Below are 24,895 nucleotides of genomic sequence, written 5' to 3' on the forward strand. Positions count from 1 at the left end.
TAACCCACCCACTCACCCACTCACCCACCCACCCACCCACTCACTCACTCACCCACTCACTCACCCACTCACCCACCCACTCACTCACCGACCCACCCACCCACCCACCCACTCACCACAGCAGGGCGTTGAACCAGGCCCTCCAGCCGTGTGTGGCTGAACTCCAGGGAGATCACGTTGTACAGCTTGTCTCGCTGGTCGGCCGGTGAGTCGTAGTAGCGTGCCCACTGGCTCATGGTCATCTCCACGCCGCGCTGCGTTGACACGTCCATCACGTCCACCACACGACGACTGCCTGCAACCCACACACGCGGGGTGGGGGAGGGGGGAGGGGGGGATGGGGGGCATACAATCGGTGAGTCTGTGGGAGTCTGTAGCAGTGCTGAGTCTATGGGTGGCAGTGTTGAGTCGATGGGTAGCAGTGTTGAGTCGATGGGTAGCAGTGTTGAGTCGATGGCAGTGTTGAGTCGATGGGTAGCAGTGTTGAGTCGATGGGTAGCAGTGTTGAGTCGATGGCAGTGTTGAGTCTATGGGTGGCAGTGTTGAGTCGATGGGTAGCAGTGTTGAGTCGATGGGTAGCAGTGTTGAGTCTATGGCAGTGTTGAGTCGATGGGTAGCAGTGTTGAGTCTATGGGTAGCAGTGTTGAGTCTATGGCAGTGTTGAGTCGATGGGTAGCAGTGTTGAGTCTATGGGTAGCAGTGTTGTCTATGGCAGTGCTGAGTCTATGGCAGTGTTGAGTCTATGGCAGTGCTGAGTCTATGGCAGTGTTGAGTCTATGGCAGTGCTGAGTCTATGGGTAGCAGTGTTGAGTCTATGGGTAGCAGTGCTGAGTCTATGGGTAGCAGTGCTGAGTCTATGGCAGTGCTGAGTCTATGGCAGTGCTGAGTCTATGGGTGTCAGTGGTGAGTCTATGAGTCTATGGGTGGCAGTGCTGAGTCTATGGGTAGCAGTGTTGAGTCTATGGGTGTCAGTGGTGAGTCTATGAGTCTATGGGTGTCAGTGCTGAGTCTATGGGTGACAGTGTTGAGTCTATGGGTGACCGTGCTGAGTCTATGGGTGTCTTGAGTCTATGGGTAGCAGTGCTGAGTCTATGGGTGGCAGTGTTGAGTCTATGGGTGACAGTGATGAGTCTATGGGTAGCAGTGTTGAGTCTATGGGTGTCTTGAGTCTATGGGTAGCAGTGCTGAGTCTATGGGTGGCAGTGTTGAGTCTATGGGTGTCAGTGTTGAGTCTATGGCAGTGCTGAGTCTATGACAGTGTTGAGTCTATGGGTGGCAGTGTTGAGTCTATGGCAGTGCTGAGCCTATGGGTAGCAGTGTTGAGCCTATGGGTGGCAGTGTTGAGTCTATGGCAGTGCTGAGTCTATGACAGTGTTGAGTCTATGGGTGGCAGTGTTGAGTCTATGACAGTGTTGAGTCTATGGCAGTGCTGAGTCTATGGGTGGCAGTGCTGAGTCTATGGGTGGCAGTGCTGAGTCTATGGGTGACAGTGCTGAGTCTATGGCAGTGCTGAGTCTATGGGTGGCAGTGCTGAGTCTATGGCAGTGCTGAGTCTATGGGTGACAGTGCTGAGTCTATGGCAGTGCTGAGTCTATGGCAGTGTTGAGTCTATGGGTAGCAGTGTTGAGTCTATGGGTAGCAGTGCTGAGTCTATGGGTAGCAGTGCTGAGTCTATGGGTGACAGTGCTGAGTCTATGGGTAGCAGTGTTGAGTCTATGGGTAGCAGTGCTGAGTCTATGGGTAGCAGTGCTGAGTCTATGGGTAGCAGTGTTGAGTCTATGGGTAGCAGTGTTGAGTCTATGGGTAGCAGTGCTGAGTCTATGGGTAGCAGTGCTGAGTCTATGGCAGTGCTGAGTCTATGGCAGTGTTGAGTCTATGGGTGTCAGTGGTGAGTCTATGAGTCTATGGGTGGCAGTGCTGAGTCTATGGGTAACAGTGTTGAGTATATGGGTGTCAGTGGTGAGTCTATGAGTCTATGGGTGTCAGTGCTGAGTCTATGGGTGACAGTGTTGAGTCTATGGGTGACCGTGCTGAGTCTATGGGTGTCTTGAGTCTATGGATAGCAGTGCTGAGTGTATGGGTGGCAGTGTTGAGTCTATGGGTGACAGTGATGAGTCTATGGCAGTGCTGAGCCTATGGGTAGCAGTGTTGAGTCTATGGGTGTCAGTGTTGAGTCTATGGGTGGCAGTGCTGAGTCTATGGCAGTGTTGAGTCTATGGGTGACAGTGCTGAGTCTATGACAGTGCTGAGTCTATGGGTGACAGTGCTGAGTCTATGGGTAGCAGTGCTGGGTCTATGGGTGACAGTGCTGAGTCTATGGGTGGCAGTGCTGAGTCTATGGGTAGCAGTGCTGAGTCTATGGCAGTGCTGAGTCTATGGTAGTGCTGGGTCTATGGGTGACAGTGCTGAGTCTATGGGTGGCAGTGCTGAGTCTATGGCAGTGCTGAGTCTATGGCAGAGTTGAGTCTATGGGTAGCAGTGTTGAGTCTATGGCAGTGCTGAGTCTATGGCAGTGTTGAGTCTATGGGTAGCAGTGTTGAGTCTATGGCAGTGCTGAGTCTATGGGAGTGCTGAGTCTATGACAGTGTTGAGTCTATGGGTGTCAGTGCTGAGTCTATGGCAGAGCTGAGTCTATGGCAGTGCTGAGTCTATGGGTGGCAGTGCTGAGTCTATGGGTAGTAGTGCTGAGTCTATGAGTCTATGGGTGACAGTGCTGGGTCTATGAGTCTATGGGTGTCAGTACTGAGTCTATGGGTAGTAGTGCTGAGTCTATGAGTCTATGGGTGACAGTGCTGAGTCTATGAGTCTATGGGTGGCAGTGCTGAGTCTATGGGTAGTAGTGCTGAGTCTATGAGTCTATGGGTGACAGTGCTGAGTCTATGGGTAGCAGTGCTGAGTCTATGAGTCTATGGGTGACAGTGCTGAGTCTATGGGTGACAGTGTTGAGTCTATGGGTGACAGTGCTGAGTCTATGGGTGACAGTGTTGAGTCTATGGGTGACAGTGCTGAGTCTATGGGTGACAGTGCTGAGTCTATGGGTGACAGTGCTGAGTCTATGGGTGACAGTGCTGAGTCTATGGCAGTGTTGAGTCTATGGGTGTCAGTGGTGAGTCTATGGGTAGCGGTGCTGAGTCTATGGCAGTGCTGAGTCTATGTCAGTGTTGAGTCTATGGGTAGCAGTGCTGAGTCTATGGTTGACAGTGTTGAGTCTATGGCAGTGCTGAGTCTATGTCAGTGTTGAGTCTATGGGTAGCAGTGGTGAGTCTATGAGTCTATGGGTAGCAGTGCTGAATCTATGGCAGTGCTGAGTCTATGGGTGACAGTGCTGGGTCTATGGCAGTGTTGAGTCTATGGCAGTGCTGAGTCTATGGGTGACAGTGTTGAGTCTATGGCAGTGCTGAGTCTATGGGTGTCAGTGGTGAGTCTATGAGTCTATGGGTGACAGTGCTGGGTCTATGGCAGTGTTGAGTCTATGGCAGTGCTGAGTCTATGGGTGACAGTGTTGAGTCTATGGCAGTGCTGAGTCTATGGGTGTCAGTGGTGAGCCTATGAGTCTATGGGTGACAGTGCTGGGTCTATGGCAGTGTTGAGTCTATGGCAGTGCTGAGTCTATGGGTGACAGTGTTGAGTCTATGGCAGTGCTGAGTCTATGGGTGTCAGTGGTGAGCCTATGAGTCTATGGGTGACAGTGCTGGGTCTATGGTGACAGTGCTGAGTCTATGGTGACAGTGCTGAGTCTATGGGTGACAGTGCTGGGTCTATGGTGACAGTGCTGAGTCTATGGTGACAGTGTTGAGTCTATGGATGTCAGTGCTGAGTCTATGGGTGACAGTGTTGAGTCTATGGATGTCAGTGCTGAGTCTATGGTGACAGTGCTGAGTCTATGGTGACAGTGTTGAGTCTATGGTGACAGTGTTGAGTCTATGGGTGTCAGTGTTGAGTCTATGGGTGTCAGTGCTGAGTCTATGGGTGACAGTGCTGAGTCTATGGGTGACAGTGTTGAGTCTATGGTGACAGTGTTGAGTCTATGGGTGACAGTGTTGAGTCTATGGTGACAGTGTTGAGTCTATGGGTGACAGTGTTGAGTCTATGGTGACAGTGTTGAGTCTATGGGTGTCAGTGTTGAGTCTATGGGTGACAGTGCTGAGTCTATGGGTGACAGTGTTGAGTCTATGGGTGACAGTGTTGAGTCTATGGTGACAGTGTTGAGTCTATGGGTGGCAGTGTTGAGTCTATGGTGACAGTGTTGAGTCTATGGATGTCAGTGCTGAGTCTATGGGTGTCAGTGCTGAGTCTATGGATGTCAGTGCTGAGTCTATGGGTGACAGTGGTGGGTCTATGGTGACAGTGTTGAGTCTATGGGTGTCAGTGCTGAGTCTATGGTGACAGTGCTGAGTCTATGGGTGACAGTGTTGAGTCTATGGTGACAGTGTTGAGTCTATGGGTGACAGTGCTGATTCTATGGTGACAGTGCTGAGTCTATGGGTGACAGTGTTGAGTCTATGGTGACAGTGTTGAGTCTATGGTGACAGTGTTGAGTCTATGGTGACAGTGCTGAGTCTATGGTGACAGTGCTGAGTCTATGGTGACAGTGCTGGGTCTATGGTGACAGTGTTGAGTCTATGGGTGACAGTGCTGAGTCTATGGTGACAGTGCTGAGTCTATGGGTGACAGTGTTGAGTCTATGGTGACAGTGCTGGGTCTATGGTGACAGTGTTGAGTCTATGGGTGACAGTGCTGAGTCTATGGGTGACAGTGTTGGGTCTATGGTGACAGTGCTGGGTCTATGGTGACAGTGTTGGGTCTATGGGTGTCAGTGCTGAGTCTATGGGTGACAGTGTTGGGTCTATGGGTGACAGTGCTGAGTCTATGGGTGATAGTGCTGAGTCTATGGTGACAGTGTTGAGTCTATGGTGACAGTGTTGAGTCTATGGGTGTCAGTGCTGAGTCTATGGTGACAGTGTTGAGTCTATGGGTGACAGTGTTGAGTCTATGGTGACAGTGTTGAGTCTATGGGTGTCAGTGTTGAGTCTATGGTGACAGTGTTGAGTCTATGGGTGACAGTGTTGAGTCTATGGTGACAGTGTTGAGTCTATGGGTGACAGTGTTGGGTCTATGGGTGACAGTGTTGAGTCTATGGTGACAGTGTTGAGTCTATGGGTGTCAGTGTTGAGTCTATGGTGACAGTGTTGGGTCTATGGGTGTCAGTGCTGAGTCTATGGGTGACAGTGTTGGGTCTATGGGTGTCAGTGCTGAGTCTATGGGTGACAGTGCTGGGTCTATGGTGACAGTGTTGAGTCTATGGTGACAGTGTTGAGTCTATGGGTGTCAGTGCTGAGTCTATGGGTGACAGTGCTGGGTCTATGGTGACAGTGTTGAGTCTATGGTGACAGTGTTGAGTCTATGGGTGACAGTGCTGGGTCTATGGTGACAGTGTTGAGTCTATGGTGACAGTGTTGAGTCTATGGGTGACAGTGCTGAGTCTATGGTGACAGTGTTGAGTCTATGGTGACAGTGTTGAGTCTATGGGTGTCAGTGCTGAGTCTATGGGTGACAGTGCTGGGTCTATGGTGACAGTGCTGAGTCTATGGTGACAGTGTTGAGTCTATGGGTGACAGTGCTGAGTCTATGGTGACAGTGCTGAGTCTATGGTGACAGTGCTGAGTCTATGGTGACAGTGTTGAGTCTATGGTGACAGTGTTGAGTCTATGGGTGTCAGTGCTGAGTCTATGGGTGACAGTGCTGGGTCTATGGTGACAGTGCTGAGTCTATGGTGACAGTGTTGAGTGTATGGGTGACAGTGCTGAGTCTATGGGTGACAGTGCTGGGTCTATGGTGACAGTGTTGAGTCTATGGTGACAGTGCTGGGTCTATGGTGACAGTGCTGAGTCTATGGTGACAGTGCTGAGTCTATGGGTGTCAGTGCTGAGTCTATGGGTGACAGTGCTGGGTCTATGGTGACAGTGTTGAGTCTATGGGTGACAGTGTTGAGTCTATGGTGACAGTGTTGAGTCTATGGGTGTCAGTGTTGAGTCTATGGTGACAGTGTTGAGTCTATGGGTGACAGTGTTGAGTCTATGGTGACAGTGTTGAGTCTATGGGTGACAGTGTTGGGTCTATGGGTGACAGTGTTGAGTCTATGGTGACAGTGTTGAGTCTATGGGTGTCAGTGTTGAGTCTATGGTGACAGTGTTGGGTCTATGGGTGTCAGTGCTGAGTCTATGGGTGACAGTGTTGGGTCTATGGGTGTCAGTGCTGAGTCTATGGGTGACAGTGCTGGGTCTATGGTGACAGTGTTGAGTCTATGGTGACAGTGTTGAGTCTATGGGTGTCAGTGCTGAGTCTATGGGTGACAGTGCTGGGTCTATGGTGACAGTGTTGAGTCTATGGTGACAGTGCTGAGTCTATGGGTGTCAGTGCTGAGTCTATGGGTGACAGTGCTGGGTCTATGGTGACAGTGTTGAGTCTATGGTGACAGTGTTGAGTCTATGGGTGACAGTGCTGAGTCTATGGTGACAGTGTTGAGTCTATGGTGACAGTGTTGAGTCTATGGGTGTCAGTGCTGAGTCTATGGGTGACAGTGCTGAGTCTATGGTGACAGTGTTGAGTCTATGGGTGACAGTGCTGAGTCTATGGTGACAGTGCTGAGTCTATGGTGACAGTGTTGAGTCTATGGTGACAGTGTTGAGTCTATGGGTGTCAGTGCTGAGTCTATGGGTGACAGTGCTGGGTCTATGGTGACAGTGCTGAGTCTATGGTGACAGTGTTGAGTCTATGGGTGACAGTGCTGAGTCTATGGGTGACAGTGTTGGGTCTATGGTGACAGTGTTGAGTCTATGGTGACAGTGCTGGGTCTATGGTGACAGTGCTGAGTCTATGGTGACAGTGCTGAGTCTATGGGTGTCAGTGCTGAGTCTATGGGTGACAGTGCTGGGTCTATGGTGACAGTGTTGAGTCTATGGGTGACAGTGCTGGGTCTATGGTGACAGTGCTGAGTCTATGGTGACAGTGCTGAGTCTATGGGTGTCAGTGCTGAGTCTATGGGTGACAGTGCTGGGTCTATGGTGACAGTGTTGAGTCTATGGTGACAGTGTTGAGTCTATGGGTGTCAGTGCTGAGTCTATGGGTGACAGTGCTGGGTCTATGGTGACAGTGTTGAGTCTATGGTGACAGTGCTGGGTCTATGGTGACAGTGCTGAGTCTATGGTGACAGTGCTGAGTCTATGGGTGTCAGTGCTGAGTCTATGGGTGACAGTGCTGGGTCTATGGTGACAGTGTTGAGTCTATGGGTGACAGTGTTGAGTCTATGGTGACAGTGTTGAGTCTATGGGTGTCAGTGTTGAGTCTATGGTGACAGTGTTGAGTCTATGGGTGACAGTGTTGAGTCTATGGTGACAGTGTTGAGTCTATGGGTGACAGTGTTGGGTCTATGGGTGACAGTGTTGAGTCTATGGTGACAGTGTTGAGTCTATGGGTGTCAGTGTTGAGTCTATGGTGACAGTGTTGGGTCTATGGGTGTCAGTGCTGAGTCTATGGGTGACAGTGTTGGGTCTATGGGTGTCAGTGCTGAGTCTATGGGTGACAGTGCTGGGTCTATGGTGACAGTGTTGAGTCTATGGTGACAGTGTTGAGTCTATGGGTGTCAGTGCTGAGTCTATGGGTGACAGTGCTGGGTCTATGGTGACAGTGTTGAGTCTATGGTGACAGTGCTGAGTCTATGGGTGTCAGTGCTGAGTCTATGGGTGACAGTGCTGGGTCTATGGTGACAGTGTTGAGTCTATGGTGACAGTGTTGAGTCTATGGGTGACAGTGCTGAGTCTATGGTGACAGTGTTGAGTCTATGGTGACAGTGTTGAGTCTATGGGTGTCAGTGCTGAGTCTATGGGTGACAGTGCTGAGTCTATGGTGACAGTGTTGAGTCTATGGGTGACAGTGCTGAGTCTATGGTGACAGTGCTGAGTCTATGGTGACAGTGCTGAGTCTATGGTGACAGTGTTGTGTCTATGGTGACAGTGTTGAGTCTATGGGTGTCAGTGCTGAGTCTATGGGTGACAGTGCTGGGTCTATGGTGACAGTGCTGAGTCTATGGTGACAGTGTTGAGTCTATGGGTGACAGTGCTGAGTCTATGGGTGACAGTGTTGGGTCTATGGTGACAGTGTTGAGTCTATGGTGACAGTGCTGGGTCTATGGTGACAGTGCTGAGTCTATGGTGACAGTGCTGAGTCTATGGGTGTCAGTGCTGAGTCTATGGGTGACAGTGCTGGGTCTATGGTGACAGTGTTGAGTCTATGGGTGACAGTGCTGGGTCTATGGTGACAGTGCTGAGTCTATGGTGACAGTGCTGAGTCTATGGGTGTCAGTGCTGAGTCTATGGGTGACAGTGCTGGGTCTATGGTGACAGTGTTGAGTCTATGGTGACAGTGTTGAGTCTATGGGTGTCAGTGCTGAGTCTATGGGTGACAGTGCTGAGTCTATGGTGACAGTGTTGAGTCTATGGGTGACAGTGCTGAGTCTATGGTGACAGTGCTGAGTCTATGGTGACAGTGCTGAGTCTATGGTGACAGTGTTGAGTCTATGGTGACAGTGTTGAGTCTATGGGTGTCAGTGCTGAGTCTATGGGTGACAGTGCTGGGTCTATGGTGACAGTGCTGAGTCTATGGTGACAGTGTTGAGTCTATGGGTGACAGTGCTGAGTCTATGGGTGACAGTGTTGGGTCTATGGTGACAGTGTTGAGTCTATGGTGACAGTGCTGGGTCTATGGTGACAGTGCTGAGTCTATGGGTGTCAGTGCTGAGTCTATGGGTGACAGTGCTGGGTCTATGGTGACAGTGTTGAGTCTATGGGTGACAGTGCTGGGTCTATGGTGACAGTGCTGAGTCTATGGTGACAGTGCTGAGTCTATGGGTGTCAGTGCTGAGTCTATGGTGACAGTGTTGAGTCTATGGTGACAGTGTTGAGTCTATGGCAGTGTTGAGTCTATGGTGACAGTGCTGAGTCTATGGTGACAGTGCTGAGTCTATGGTGACAGTGCTGGGTATATGGTGACAGTGCTGAGTCTATGGTGACAGTGCTGAGTCTATGGGTGACAGTGCTGGGTCTATGGTGACAGTGTTGAGTCTATGGTGACAGTGTTGAGTCTATGGGTGTCAGTGCTGAGTCTATGGGTGACAGTGCTGGGTCTATGGTGACAGTGTTGAGTCTATGGTGACAGTGCTGAGTCTATGGGTGTCAGTGCTGAGTCTATGGGTGACAGTGCTGGGTCTATGGTGACAGTGTTGAGTCTATGGTGACAGTGTTGAGTCTATGGGTGACAGTGCTGAGTCTATGGTGACAGTGTTGAGTCTATGGTGACAGTGTTGAGTCTATGGGTGTCAGTGCTGAGTCTATGGGTGACAGTGCTGAGTCTATGGTGACAGTGTTGAGTCTATGGGTGACAGTGCTGAGTCTATGGTGACAGTGCTGAGTCTATGGTGACAGTGTTGAGTCTATGGTGACAGTGTTGAGTCTATGGGTGTCAGTGCTGAGTCTATGGGTGACAGTGCTGGGTCTATGGTGACAGTGCTGAGTCTATGGTGACAGTGTTGAGTCTATGGGTGACAGTGCTGAGTCTATGGGTGACAGTGTTGGGTCTATGGTGACAGTGTTGAGTCTATGGTGACAGTGCTGGGTCTATGGTGACAGTGCTGAGTCTATGGTGACAGTGCTGAGTCTATGGGTGTCAGTGCTGAGTCTATGGGTGACAGTGCTGGGTCTATGGTGACAGTGTTGAGTCTATGGGTGACAGTGCTGGGTCTATGGTGACAGTGCTGAGTCTATGGTGACAGTGCTGAGTCTATGGGTGTCAGTGCTGAGTCTATGGGTGACAGTGCTGGGTCTATGGTGACAGTGTTGAGTCTATGGTGACAGTGTTGAGTCTATGGGTGTCAGTGCTGAGTCTATGGGTGACAGTGCTGGGTCTATGGTGACAGTGTTGAGTCTATGGTGACAGTGCTGGGTCTATGGTGACAGTGCTGAGTCTATGGTGACAGTGCTGAGTCTATGGGTGTCAGTGCTGAGTCTATGGGTGACAGTGCTGGGTCTATGGTGACAGTGTTGAGTCTATGGGTGACAGTGTTGAGTCTATGGTGACAGTGTTGAGTCTATGGGTGTCAGTGTTGAGTCTATGGTGACAGTGTTGAGTCTATGGGTGACAGTGTTGAGTCTATGGTGACAGTGTTGAGTCTATGGGTGACAGTGTTGGGTCTATGGGTGACAGTGTTGAGTCTATGGTGACAGTGTTGAGTCTATGGGTGTCAGTGTTGAGTCTATGGTGACAGTGTTGGGTCTATGGGTGTCAGTGCTGAGGCTATGGGTGACAGTGTTGGGTCTATGGGTGTCAGTGCTGAGTCTATGGGTGACAGTGCTGGGTCTATGGTGACAGTGTTGAGTCTATGGTGACAGTGTTGAGTCTATGGGTGTCAGTGCTGAGTCTATGGGTGACAGTGCTGGGTCTATGGTGACAGTGTTGAGTCTATGGTGACAGTGCTGAGTCTATGGGTGTCAGTGCTGAGTCTATGGGTGACAGTGCTGGGTCTATGGTGACAGTGTTGAGTCTATGGTGACAGTGTTGAGTCTATGGGTGACAGTGCTGAGTCTATGGTGACAGTGTTGAGTCTATGGTGACAGTGTTGAGTCTATGGGTGTCAGTGCTGAGTCTATGGGTGACAGTGCTGAGTCTATGGTGACAGTGTTGAGTCTATGGGTGACAGTGCTGAGTCTATGGTGACAGTGCTGAGTCTATGGTGACAGTGCTGAGTCTATGGTGACAGTGTTGAGTCTATGGTGACAGTGTTGAGTCTATGGGTGTCAGTGCTGAGTCTATGGGTGACAGTGCTGGGTCTATGGTGACAGTGCTGAGTCTATGGTGACAGTGTTGAGTCTATGGGTGACAGTGCTGAGTCTATGGGTGACAGTGTTGGGTCTATGGTGACAGTGTTGAGTCTATGGTGACAGTGCTGGGTCTATGGTGACAGTGCTGAGTCTATGGTGACAGTGCTGAGTCTATGGGTGTCAGTGCTGAGTCTATGGGTGACAGTGCTGGGTCTATGGTGACAGTGTTGAGTCTATGGGTGACAGTGCTGGGTCTATGGTGACAGTGCTGAGTCTATGGTGACAGTGCTGAGTCTATGGGTGTCAGTGCTGAGTCTATGGGTGACAGTGCTGGGTCTATGGTGACAGTGTTGAGTCTATGGTGACAGTGTTGAGTCTATGGGTGTCAGTGCTGAGTCTATGGGTGACAGTGCTGAGTCTATGGTGACAGTGTTGAGTCTATGGGTGACAGTGCTGAGTCTATGGTGACAGTGCTGAGTCTATGGTGACAGTGCTGAGTCTATGGTGACAGTGTTGAGTCTATGGTGACAGTGTTGAGTCTATGGGTGTCAGTGCTGAGTCTATGGGTGACAGTGCTGGGTCTATGGTGACAGTGCTGAGTCTATGGTGACAGTGTTGAGTCTATGGGTGACAGTGCTGAGTCTATGGGTGACAGTGTTGGGTCTATGGTGACAGTGTTGAGTCTATGGTGACAGTGCTGGGTCTATGGTGACAGTGCTGAGTCTATGGGTGTCAGTGCTGAGTCTATGGGTGACAGTGCTGGGTCTATGGTGACAGTGTTGAGTCTATGGGTGACAGTGCTGGGTCTATGGTGACAGTGCTGAGTCTATGGTGACAGTGCTGAGTCTATGGGTGTCAGTGCTGAGTCTATGGTGACAGTGTTGAGTCTATGGTGACAGTGTTGAGTCTATGGCAGTGTTGAGTCTATGGTGACAGTGCTGAGTCTATGGTGACAGTGCTGAGTCTATGGTGACAGTGCTGGGTATATGGTGACAGTGCTGAGTCTATGGTGACAGTGCTGAGTCTATGGGTGACAGTGCTGAGTCTATGGTGACAGTGCTGAGTCTATGGTGACAGTGTTGAGTCTATGGCAGTGTTGAGTCTATGGTGACAGTGCTGAGTCTATGGTGACAGTGCTGAGTCTATGGTGACAGTGCTGGGTCTATGGTGACAGTGCTGAGTCTATGGTGACAGTGCTGAGTCTATGGGTGACAGTGCTGAGTCTATGGTGACAGTGCTGGGTATATGGTGACAGTGTTGAGTCTATGGTGACAGTGCTGGGTCTATGGTGACAGTGTTGAGTCTATGGTGACAGTGCTGGGTATATGGTGACCTGGTGTTTTGTGTTTGTTGGTGCGAGAGCCTCACCGACGTAGGCCTTGACGTCATTGACGGTGAACGTCTGGGGGGGCATCCTGCAACACAGCGGCGACAGCACACGGTGAGCGGGTGGGTGAGCGGGTGGGTGAGCGGGTGGGTGAGCGGGTGGGTGAGCGGGTGGGTGAGCGGGTGGGTGAGCGGGTGGGTGAGTGGGTGTGTGAGTGGGTCGGTTAATTAGTGGGTGGATGAGTGGATGGGTGAGTGGATGGGCGAGTGGGTGGGCGGGTGAGCGGGTGGGTGAGCGGGTGGGTGAGCGGGTGGGTGAGAGGGTGGGTGAGCGGGTGGGTGAGCGGGTGGGTGAGCGGGTGGGTGAGCGGGTGGGTGAGCGGGTGGGTGAGCGGGTGGGTGAGCGGGTGGGTGAGCGGGTGGGTGAGCGGGTGGGTGAGTGGGTGGGTGAGCGGGTGGTGAGCGATTGGGTGAGTGGGTGGGTGAGCGGGTGGTGAGCGATTGGGTGAGCGGGTGGGTCAGTGGGTCGGTTAATTAGTGGGTGGGTGAGTGGATGGGCGAGTGGGTGGGTGGTTGAGAGGGTGGGTGGTTAAAAGGGTGGGTGGTTGAGAGGGTGGGTGGGTAGGTGAATGAGTGGGTGATTGAGTGAGTGCATGGGTGGGTGAGTGGGTGGGTGAGTACATGGGTGAGTGAGTGAGTGGATGAGTGGGTGGGTGAGTGCATGGGTGAGTGAGTGGATGAGTGGGTGGGTAAGTTAGTGCACGAGTGAGTGAGTGTGTGAGTGCGTGGGTGGGCGAGTGGGAGAGTGAGTGAGTGAGTGCATGGGTGGGTGATTGGGTGAGTGAGTGGGTGGGCGCGTGAGTGGCTTAATTAGTGGGTGGGTGAATGAGTGAGTGGGTGGGCGAGTGCGTGCGTGAGTGGGTGAATGAGTGGGTTAATGAGTGGGTGGGTGAGTGAATGAGTGAGTGGGTGGGCGAGTGGGTGGGCGCGTGAGTGGGTGAGCGAGTGGGTGGTGAGTAGTCACATGAGTCTGAGTCCCTCTGTCTCCAAGAAAATCAGTGGCGTCTTGAGTCCATTCCTCTGCACGTACGCAAACGTCAACTCTGTGGGTAACAGCAGCAGCATCAGCAGTAGTAGTAGCATCATCAGTAGTAGTAGCATCATCATCAGTAGTAGTAGCATCATCAGTAGTAGCAGCATCATCATCAGTAGTAGTAGCATCATCATCGGTAGTAGTAGTAGCATCATCATCAGTAGTAGCATCATCATCAGTAGTAGTAGCATCATCATCAGTAGTAGCATCATCATCAGTAGTAGCAGCATCATCATCGGAAGTAGTATCATCATCGGAAGTAGTATCATCATCAGTAGTAGTAGTAGCATCATCAGTAGCAGCAGCAGCATCATCAGTAGTAGCATCATCATCGGCAGTAGCAGCAGCATCATCAGTAGCATCATCATCAGCATCATAAACCGCAGCAGCGAATGTATGTGCGTGTGTGTGTGGATCGAGGGGGCTAAACGGGCACGGCACGGGCTAGAGAAGAGATGGAGTGATGTGGTACAGGAGGACGTGGAGCTGAGTGGACTTGCCGATGACTGGTACCAGCGGTGTCAAGATCGGCCTCAGTGGAGGAGGCTCGTGAAGGACGCTACTGGGCAGTTGGAGGCAGTCGCCCTCCAGCAACAACGGAGGGCGGAGGAGCGACGCTCACAACAACGAGTGAGCAAGTGAGCGATCGAGCGAGTGAGCGAGTGGTGAGCGATCGAGTGAGTGGTGAGCGAGTGGTGAGCGACTCACCAGAGCTGTGGAGGCGGTGAGTGTGAGGCACGTTGTAGGTGTGAGTGGTGAGCGAGTGGTGAGTGAGTGTGTGAGTGGTGAGTGAGTGAGTGAGCGAGTGGTGAGCGACTCACCAGAGCCGTGGAGGCGGTGAGTGTGAGGCACGCTGTAGCCGTGAGTGGTGAGCGAGTGGTGAGTGGTGAGCGAGTGGTGAGTGGTGAGCGAGTGGTGAGTGGTGAGCGAGTGTGTGAGTGAGTGATGAGTGAGTGAGTGGTGAGCGAGTGAGTGGCGAGTGAGTGGTGAGCGAGTGTGTGAGTGAGTGAGTGAGCGAGTGGTGAGCGAGTGGTGAGCGAGTGGTGAGCGACTCACCAGAGCCGTGGAGGCGGTGAGTGTGAGGCACGTTGTAGGCGTGAGTGGTGAGTGGTGAGTGAGTGAGTGAGTGTGAGTGAGCGATGAGCGAGTGAGCGAGTGGTGAGCAAGTGAGCGATCGAGCGAGTGAGTGGTGAGCGAGTGGTGAGTGATGAGTGAGTGAGTGGTGAGCGATCAAGCGAGTGAGTGTGTGAGTGAGCGATGAGCGAGTGAGTGAGCGAGTGAGCGAGTGAGTGAGCGAGTGGTGAGCGAGTGAGTGAGCGATCGAGCGAATGAGCGGTGAGCGAGTCAGCGAGTGAGTGAGCGAGTGGCGAGCGAGCGAGTGGTGAGCGACTCACCAGAGCCGTGGAGGCGGTGAGTGTGAGGCACGTTGTAGGTGTGAGTGGTGAGTGAGTGTGTGAGTGAGCGATGAGCGAGTGAGCGAGTGGTGAGCAAGTGAGCGATCGAGCGAGTGAGTGGTGAGCGAGTGGTGAGTGAGTGAGCGAGTGGCGAGCGAGCGAGTGGTAAGCGACTCACCAGAGCTGTGGAGGCGGTGAGTGTGAGGCACGATGTAGGTGTGAGTGGTGAGCGATCAAGCGAGTGAGTGTGTGAGTGAGCGATGAGCGAGTGAGTGAGCGAGTGAGCGAGTGAGTGAGCGAGTGGTGAGCGAGTGAGTGAGCGATCGAGCGGTGAGCGAGTCAGCGAGTGAGTGAGCGAGTGGCGAGCGAGCGAGTGGTAAGCGACTCACCAGAGCTGTGGAGGCGGTGAGTGTGAGGCACGATGTAGGTGTGAGTGGTGAGCGAGTGGTGAGTGAGTGGTGAGCGATCAAGCGAGTGAGTGTGTGAGTGAGCGATGAGCGAGTGAGCGAGTGGTGAGCGAGTGAGTGAGCGATCGAGTGAGCGAGTGGCGAGCGAGCGAGTGGTGAGCGAGCGAGTGAGTGAGTGGTGAGCGAGTGGTGAGCGACTCACCAGAGCCGTGGAGGCGGTGAGTGTGAGGCACGCTGTAGGTGTGAGTGGTGAGCGAGTGGTGAGCGAGTGTGTGAGTGAGCAAGCGATCGAGTGAGTGAGCGAGTGGCGAGCGAGTGGCGAGCGAGCGAGTGAATGAGCGAGTGAGTGAGTGGTGAGCGAGTGAGTGTTGAGCGAGTGAGTGAGCGAGTGAGCGAGTGAGTGAGCGAGTGGTGAGCGAGTGAGTGGTGAGCGAGTGGTGAGCGAGTGGTGAGCGACTCACCAGAGCCGTGGAGGCGGTGAGTGTGAGGCACGCTGTAGGTGTGAGTGGTGAGCGAGTGGTGAGCGAGTGGTGAGTGAGTGATGAGTGAGTGAGTGGTGAGCGATCAAGCGAGTGAGTGAGTGTGTGAGTGAGCGATGAGCGAGTGAGCGAGCGAGTGGTGAGCGAGTGAGTGAGCGATCGAGCGAGCGAGTGAGCGAGTGGCGAGTGAGTGGTGAGTGAGTGGTGAGCGAGTGAGTGAGTGAGCGAGTGGTGAGCGAGTGAGTGAGCGAGTGAGCGAGCGAGTGGTGAGCGAGTGAGCGATCGAGCGAGCGAGTGAGCGAGTGAGCGAGTGGCGAGTGAGTGGTGAGTGAGTGGTGAGCGAGTGAGTGAGTGAGTGAGCGAGTGAGCGAGCGAGTGAGTGAGCAATCGAGCGAGCGAGTGAGCGAGTGAGTGAGCGAGTGGCGAGTGAGTGGTGAGTGAGTGGTGAGCGAGTGAGTGAGCGAGTGGTGAGCGAGTGAGTGAGTGAGCGAGTGGTGAGCGAGTGGTGAGCGACTCACCAGAGCCGTGGAGGCGGTGAGTGTGAGGCACGCTGTAGGTGTGAGTGGTGAGCGAGTGATGAGCGAGTGGTGAGCGAGTGTGTGAGTGAGTGATGAGTGAGTGAGTGAGTGAGCGAGTGAGTGAGCGAGTGGTGAGCGAGTGGTGAGCGACTCACCAGAGCCGTGGAGGCGGTGAGTGTGAGGCACGCTGTAGGTGTGAGTGGTGAGCGAGTGATGAGCGAGTGGTGAGCGAGTGTGTGAGTGAGTGATGAGTGAGTGAGTGAGTGAGCGAGTGAGTGAGCGAGTGGTGAGCGAGTGGTGAGCGACTCACCAGAGCCGTGGAGGCGGTGAGTGTGAGGTACGCTGTAGGCGTCGCTCCGTAACTTCTCGTCGATGTCGAACGCTCGTCGTCCCTCAATGTCCTCGTCCGTCACGTCCACGTAGCGACGGCGGAGACCCGCTCGCTACACACACGAGGTTACCATCGTTACCATCATTACCATCGCCGTCATTAACATCGTTACCATCACCATCGTTATCAACATCGTCATCATCGCCATCACCAAAGTCACCATTATTGCAAACATCATCATCAGACCCACAGACACCACAGTGATCCATAGACTGGCATAGTGACCCATAGACTCACCACACAGACCCATAGACTCATCACACAGACCCATAGACTCACCACACAGAGACCCACAGACTCACACACAGACCCATAGACTCACCACACACAGACCAATAGACTCACCACACAGAGACCCATAGACTCATCACACACAGACCCACAGACTCACACAGAGACCCATACTCACCACACAGAGACCCATAGACTCATAACACAGACCCATAGAATCATCAAAAGAGACTCATAGACTCACCACACAGAGACCCACAGACTCACAACACACACTCGCCACCCTCACACTCACCACACAGAGACCCACAGACTCACCACAAAGAGACCCATAGACTCATCACACACAGACCCACAGACTCATCACAGAGACCCATAGACTCATCACACAGAGACCCATAGACTCACACAGAGACCCATAGACTCATCACACAGAGACCCATAGACGCATCACACAGAGACCCACAGACCACACAGATACCCATAGACTCTTCATACAGATAGCCATAGACTCACCACACACAGACCCATAAACTAACCACACACAGAGCCATAGACTCATCACACAGAGACCCATAGACTCATCACACAGACCGATACACCTATCACACAAAGACCCATAGACTCACCACACAGAGACCCATAGACTCATCACACGGAGACCCATAGACTCATCACACAGAGACCCATAGACTCACCACCACACAGAGACCCATAGACTCACCACCACACAGAGACCAGACACGCACACCACAAACTGACCACGCACTCACCACTCTCACACTCACCACACTAACCACCCACAATAGAACTCACCACACACTCACCACCCTCACTCACCACACAGAATATCACTCACCACACACAATATCACTGACCACGCACTCACACAACACACTCCCCACACACACTCACCACCCTCACTCACCACACACACACAGTGTGACTCCCCACACACACAATGTAACACACACACAGTGTAACACACCACACACACACAATGTAACACACACACAGTGTAACACACCACACACACACTCACCACACAGTGTAACTCAACGCACACACAATGTAACACACACAGTGTAACACACCACACACACACCACACACAGTGAACTCAACACACACACAGTGTAACACACACACACAGTGTCACTCACCACACACACACACAATGTAACACACACACACACACAATGTAACACACACACAGTGTAACACACACCACACTCCCCACACACAGTGTAACTCACACACACACACACCACACACAATGCCACTCACCACACACACCCCACACTCACCACACACAATGCCACTCACCACACACACCCCACACTCACCACACACAATGTAACTCACCACACACACACCACACACAATGTAACTCACCACACACACACCACACACAATGCCACTCACCACACACACCCCACACTCACCACACACAATGTAACTCACCACACACACACCACACACAATGTAACTCACCACACACACACCACACACAATGCCACTCACCACACACACCCCACACTCACCACATACAATGCCACTCACCACACACACACCACACACAATGTAACTCACCACACACACACCACACACAATGCCACTCACCACACACACCCCACACTCACCACACACAATGTAACTCACCACACACACACCACACACAATGTAACTCACCACACACACACCACACACAATGCCACTCACCACACACACCCCACACTCACCACACACAATGTAACTCACCACACACAATGCCACTCACCACACACACCCCACACTCACCACACAGAATGTAACTCACCACACACAATGCCACTCACCACACACACCCCACACTCACCACACACAATGTAACTCACCACACACAATGCCACTCACCACACACACCCCACACTCACCACACACAATGTAACTCACCACACACAATGTAACTCACCACACACACACCACACACAAGGCCACTCACCACACACACCCCACACTCACCACACACAATGTAACTCACCACACACAATGCCACTCACCACACACACCCCACACTCACCACACACAATGTAACTCACCACACACAATGCCACTCACCACACACACCCCACACTCACCACACACAATGTAACTCACCACACACAATGCCACTCACCACACACACCCCACACTCACCACACACAATGTAACTCACCACACACAATGTAACTCACCACACACACACCACACACAAGGCCACTCACCACACACACCCCACACTCACCACACACAATGTAACTCACCACACACAATGCCACTCACCACACACACCCCACACTCACCACACACAATGTAACTCACCACACACAATGCCACTCACCACACACACCCCACACTCACCACATACAATGCCACTCACCACACACACCCCACACTCACCACACACAATGTAACTCACCACACACACACCACACACAATGCCACTCACCACACACACCCCACACTCACCACACACAATGTAACTCACCACACACAATGTAACTCACCACACACACACCACACACAAGGCCACTCACCACACACACCCCACACTCACCACACACAATGTAACTCACCACACACAATGCCACTCACCACACACACCCCACACTCACCACACACAATGTAACTCACCACACACAATGCCACTCACCACACACACCCCACACTCACCACATACAATGCCACTCACCACACACACCCCACACTCACCACACACAATGTAACTCACCACACACACACCACACACAATGCCACTCACCACACACACCCCACACTCACCACACACAATGTAACTCACCACACACAATGCCACTCACCACACACACCCCACACTCACCACACACAATGCCACTCACCACACACACCCCACACTCACCACACACAATGTAACTCACCACACACACACCACACACAATGTAACTCACCACACACACACCACACACAATGCCACTCACCACACACACCCCACACTTACCACACACAATGTAACTCACCACACACAGTGTAACTCACACACACACTCACCACACACAGTGTAACTCACCACACACACACCCCACACTCACCACACACACACCCCACACAATGCCACTCACCACACACACCACACACAGTGTAACTCACACACACACACCACACAATGTCACTCAACACACACACAGTGTAACACACCACACACACACCACACACAATGCCACTCACCACACACACACACCACACACACAGTGTAACTCACACACACCCCACACTCATCACACACACACCACACTCACCACACACAATGCCACTCACCACACACACAGTGTAACACACACACTCACCACACACAGTGTAACACACACACACCACACACACACAGTGTAACTCACACACACCCCACACTCATCACACACACCCCACACACAATGCCACTCACCACACACACATCACACACACACACAGTGTAACTCACACACACCCCACACTCACCACACACAGTGTAACACACACCACACACACACCACACACACAATGCCACTCACCACACACACACAGTGTAACTCACACAGTGTAACTCACACACACATCACACACACACCACACTCACCACACACAATGTAACTCACCACACACACACCACACACACACAATGTAACACACATACACAATGTAACACACACAATGCCACACACAATGCCACTCACCAGAGTCCGCCTGGCCTCAGTGCCTCGCTCCATGCTTGGCCTGCACCGCGGGGGGTGGTGGTGGTTGTGGGGGGTGGTGAGGGTGGTGATGAGGGTGGTTGTGAGGGGGGTGGTGGTTGTGGGGGGTGGTGAGGGTGGTGATGAGGGTGGTTGTGAGGGGGGTGGTGGTTGTGGGGGGTGGTGAGGGTGGTGATGAGGGTGGTTGTGAGGGGGGTGGTGGTTGTGGGGGGTGGTGAGGGTGGTGATGAGGGTGGTTGTGAGGGGGGTGGTGGTTGTGGGGGGTGGTGAGGGTGGTGATGAGGGTGGTTGTGAGGGGGGTGGTGGTTGTGGGGGGTGGTGAGGGTGGTGGTGAGGGTGGTGGTGAGGGTAGTGGTGGTTGTGGTGATGAGGGGGGTGGTGGTTGTGGGGGGTGGTGAGGGTGGTGATGAGGGTGGTTGTGAGGGGGGTGGTGGTTGTGGGGGGTGGTGAGGGTGGTTGTGGGGGGGGGGTGGTGGTGGTTGTGGGGGGGTGGTGGTGATGGTTGTGGGGGGGTGGTGGTGAGGGTGGTGGTGAGGGTAGTGGTGGTTGTGGTGATGAGGGGGGTGGTGGTTGTGGGGGGGGTGGTGATTGTGGGGGGGGGGTGGTGAGGGGAGGGTGGTGGTGGTTGTGGTGGGGTGGTGAGGGTGGTTGTGGTGAGGGGGGTGGTGGTGATGAGAGGGTGGTGGTGATGAGGGGGATGGTGGTGAATCTACAAACGCCGCTGCCGCCAACGACTGAACCACGACTGAGGAACGACTGAAGAACGACTGAGGAACGACTTCACGACAATCGAACGCCGCCGCGAGATTCTGAGGCGATTTTTTTCCAGTCGCGCCAAAAAAAAATAATCGCAGCACACAGAGAGATACACTAGCACAGAGACTACTACTACATAGATTACTAATAACACTACAACACAGATCAATAATAACACTATTAGAGATGTATACTAACACTACAAAGACTGATACCACTACGGAGATTACTACTATTGCTAGACCACCGCTATAGACTACTGCTAATAGACCTAGCACTATAGACCAATACTATTATAGACTACTACTATTATAGACTACCACTATTAGAGACAACTACTACTATAAACTACCACTATAGTAGCAGCAGTAACGAGTTGTAACAGAAATGTGTTAGGGGCCGAATTCTCGTCACAACGAAACCACCACCACCACCACCAACTACCAGCAGCACGAAGCTGAGGAGAATAATCACTCGAGCGTCGCCTTCGGGGCTACAACCACCACCATCGGAGCAGCGGCGGCCACAACAACAACAGAGGCAACAACAACGGCGGCCACAACAACAACAACGGCAGCAGCAGCATTGGCGGCCGCCATCGCCGTCGTCACCAACACAACAACAGCCGCCATCTTGGAGCCCCGAGGGCTCCTCCCACCGCGGTGACGTCACCGCGGGGGGGAGGGGCGTTATTAGCCACGCCCCCTTCCCGGGCCTCTAAGGCCACGCCCCTTCCCGCGCCTCTAAGACCACGCCCGCTTTGAGGGCACGCCCACTTTGAGGACACGCCCTTTTAAGGACACGCCCCCTTTAAGGACACGCCCCCTTTAAGGACACGCCCCCTTTAAGGACACGCCCCCTTTAAGGAATCACCCGTCTTGGTTCTTTCGGTAAAATCATCACGTAGAATGGAAATAATGAAATAATAAAATAAAACTTTCTAAAATTTAATTCTCACGACCATTCAGACGCTGTCTCCCCGACAGACCTGGTCTCAACCTGAGGACGGCCGCTTGCGTTGTGGCCGAAACGTCGTGAGAATTATTGTATTATGTTTTTTTTATTATTTCCATTCTACGTAAAGACTGTGATCTCTACATTGGGTCAAACTTAACATCTCTGAATGTTCGACGGCTTGTGCATCAGATCTTACTTATTGACGATGTACTTGCAAAAAAAATCCGCAGATTACCTGCTGGATCTGATCTCATCTCTGTTTCAAAGAACAAATGTGACCACAGGTCTACACTCAATTTACCAGCTTAATATTTCGATGTAAAGCTTTCGTGACTGCAGCAGGGATTCATCTTCTTGGTTCTTTCGGTAAAGTCTTCACGTAGAATGGAAATAATAAAATAAAAAAAATAAAACATAATAAAATTTCGATGTAAAGCTTTCGTGACTGCAGCAGGGATTCATCTTCTTGGTTCTTTCGGTAAAGTCTTCACGTAGAATGGAAATAATAAAATAAATAAAATAAAACAATAAAATTTCGATTTAAAGCTTTCGTGACTGCAGCAGGGATTCATCTTCTTGGTTCTTTCGGTAAAGTCTTCACGTAGAAGGGAAATAATAAAATAAATAAAATAAAACAATAAAATTTCGATTTAAAGCTGTTCGTGACTGCAGGGATTCATCTTCTTGGTTCTTTCGGTAAAGTCTTCACGTAGAATGGAAACAAAAAAAATTACTAAAAAAAAACATAATAAATTAATTCTCACGACGTTTCGGCCACAACGCAAGCAGCCGTCCTCAGGTGAAGACCAGGTGTGTCGGGGAGACAGCGTCTGAATGTCTTGCTTGCGAAACGTCGCGAGAATTATTTTATGGTGTTTTATTTTTATTATTTTATTACTTCCATTCTACGTGAAGACTTTACCGAAAGAACCAAGAAGATGAATGCCTGCAGTCACGAAAGCTTAAAATCGAAATAGAATTTATTTATTTCAATGATTGCTGAGCCAGAATCCATTAAATACACGCTGCCAAGCTTGGTGGTGCTCATTCAGACGCTGTCTTTCCGACAGACCTGTTCTTCACCTGAGGACGGCTGCTTGCGTTGTGGCCGAAACGTCGTGAGAATTATTTTATTATGATTATTTTTATTATTTTATTACTTCCATTCTACGTGAAGACTTTACCGAAAGAACCAAGAAGATGAATCCCTGCAGTCACGAAAGCTTTAAATGGAAATTTTATTATGTTTTATTTTTATTATTTTATTACTTCCATTCTACGTGACTTTACCGAAAGAACCAAGAAGATGAATCCCTGCAGTCACGAAAGCTTTACATCGAAATTTTATTATGTTTTATTTTTATTATTTTATTACTTCCATTCGACGTGACGACTTTACCGAAAGAACCAAGAAGATGAATCCCTGCAGTCACGAAAGCTTTAAATGGAAATAGTCCAAGCTCACTTTCATGTGTAAGGCCACGCCCACAAGGTGCAAGCTGGCCAATCATTATTTACTTATCCCCAAACCTGACGATGACAGCTGCAATAAACAGGGTCACGGGGTCGAACCCACGACCTCCTGTAGACCAGGCGAGGTCGTCAACATCTCCCAGTGTCTGGGATCGAACCCACGACCTCCTGTAGACCAGGCGAGGTCGTCAACATCTCCCAGTGTCTGGGATCGAACCCACGACCTCCTGTAGACCAGGCGAGGTCGTCAACATCTCCCAGTGTCTGGGATCGAACCCACGACCTCCTGTAGACCAGGCGAGGTAGTCAACATCTCCCAGTGTCACGAGATCGAACCCACGACCTCCTGTGTACCAGGCGAGGTCGTCAACATCTCCCATTGTCACGGGATGGAACCCATGACCTCCTGTAGACCAGGCGAGGTCGTCAGCATCTCCCAGTGTCACGGGATCGAACCCGTGACCTCCTGTATACCAGGCGAGGTAGTCAACATCTCATAGTGTCACAGGATGGAACCCACGACCTCCTGTAGACCAGGCGAGGTAGTCAACATCTCCCAGTGTCACGAAATGGAACCCACGACCTCCTGTAGACCAGGCGAGGTAGTCAACATCTCCCAGTGTCTGGGATCGAACCCGTGACCTCCTGTAGACCAGGCGAGGTAGTCAACATCTCCCAGTATCTGGGATCGAACCCACGACCTCCTGTAGACCAGGCGAGGTAGTCAACATCTCCCAGTGTCTGGGATCGAACCCACGACCTCCTGTAGACCAGGCGAGGTAGTCAACATCTCCCAGTGTCTGGGATCGAACCCACGACCTCCTGTAGACCAGGCGAGGTAGTCAACATCTCCCAGTGTCTGGGATCGAACCCACGACCTCCTGTAGACTAGGCGAGGTAGTCAACATCTCCCAGTGTCTGGGATCGAACCCGTGACCTCCTGTATACCAGGCGAGGTAGTCAACATCTCCCAGTATCTGGGATCGAACCCACGACCTCCTGTAGACCAGGCGAGGTAGTCAACATCTCCCAGTGTCTGGGATCGAACCCACGACCTCCTGTATACCAGGCGAGGTAGTCAACATCTCCCAGTGTCTGGGATCGAACCCGTGACCTCCTGTAGACCAGGCGAGGTAGTCAACATCTCCCAGTGTCTGGGATCGAACCCACAACCTCCTGTAGACCAGGCGAGGTAGTCAACATCTCCCAGTGTCACAGGATGGAACCCACGACCTCCTGTAGACCAGGCGAGGTAGTCAACATCTCACAGTGTCT

The 24,895-nt window shown here is 51.9% G+C and overlaps 1 protein-coding gene across 1 annotated transcript; it reads right to left on the minus strand.

Moving 5' to 3' along the window:
* Window positions 1-80: 80 nt before the first annotated feature.
* On the minus strand, window positions 81-21,863 carry LOC144952947 (lysine-specific demethylase 2A-like). Its single transcript, XM_078883433.1, has 6 exons — window positions 21,635-21,863; window positions 20,417-20,456; window positions 16,399-16,531; window positions 13,222-13,300; window positions 12,240-12,286; window positions 81-295 (listed from the first exon to the last, which is right to left on the minus strand). The coding sequence occupies exons 2-6, from the start codon at window positions 20,447-20,449 to the stop codon at window positions 81-83; spliced, it is 507 nt and encodes a 168-aa protein (XP_078739559.1). The 5' UTR covers window positions 20,450-20,456; window positions 21,635-21,863.
* Window positions 21,864-24,895: the final 3,032 nt, after the last annotated feature.

This window comes from Lampetra fluviatilis, chromosome 71, assembly GCF_964198595.1.
Source record: "Lampetra fluviatilis chromosome 71, kcLamFluv1.1, whole genome shotgun sequence".
Lineage (NCBI taxonomy): Eukaryota > Metazoa > Chordata > Hyperoartia > Petromyzontiformes > Petromyzontidae > Lampetra > Lampetra fluviatilis.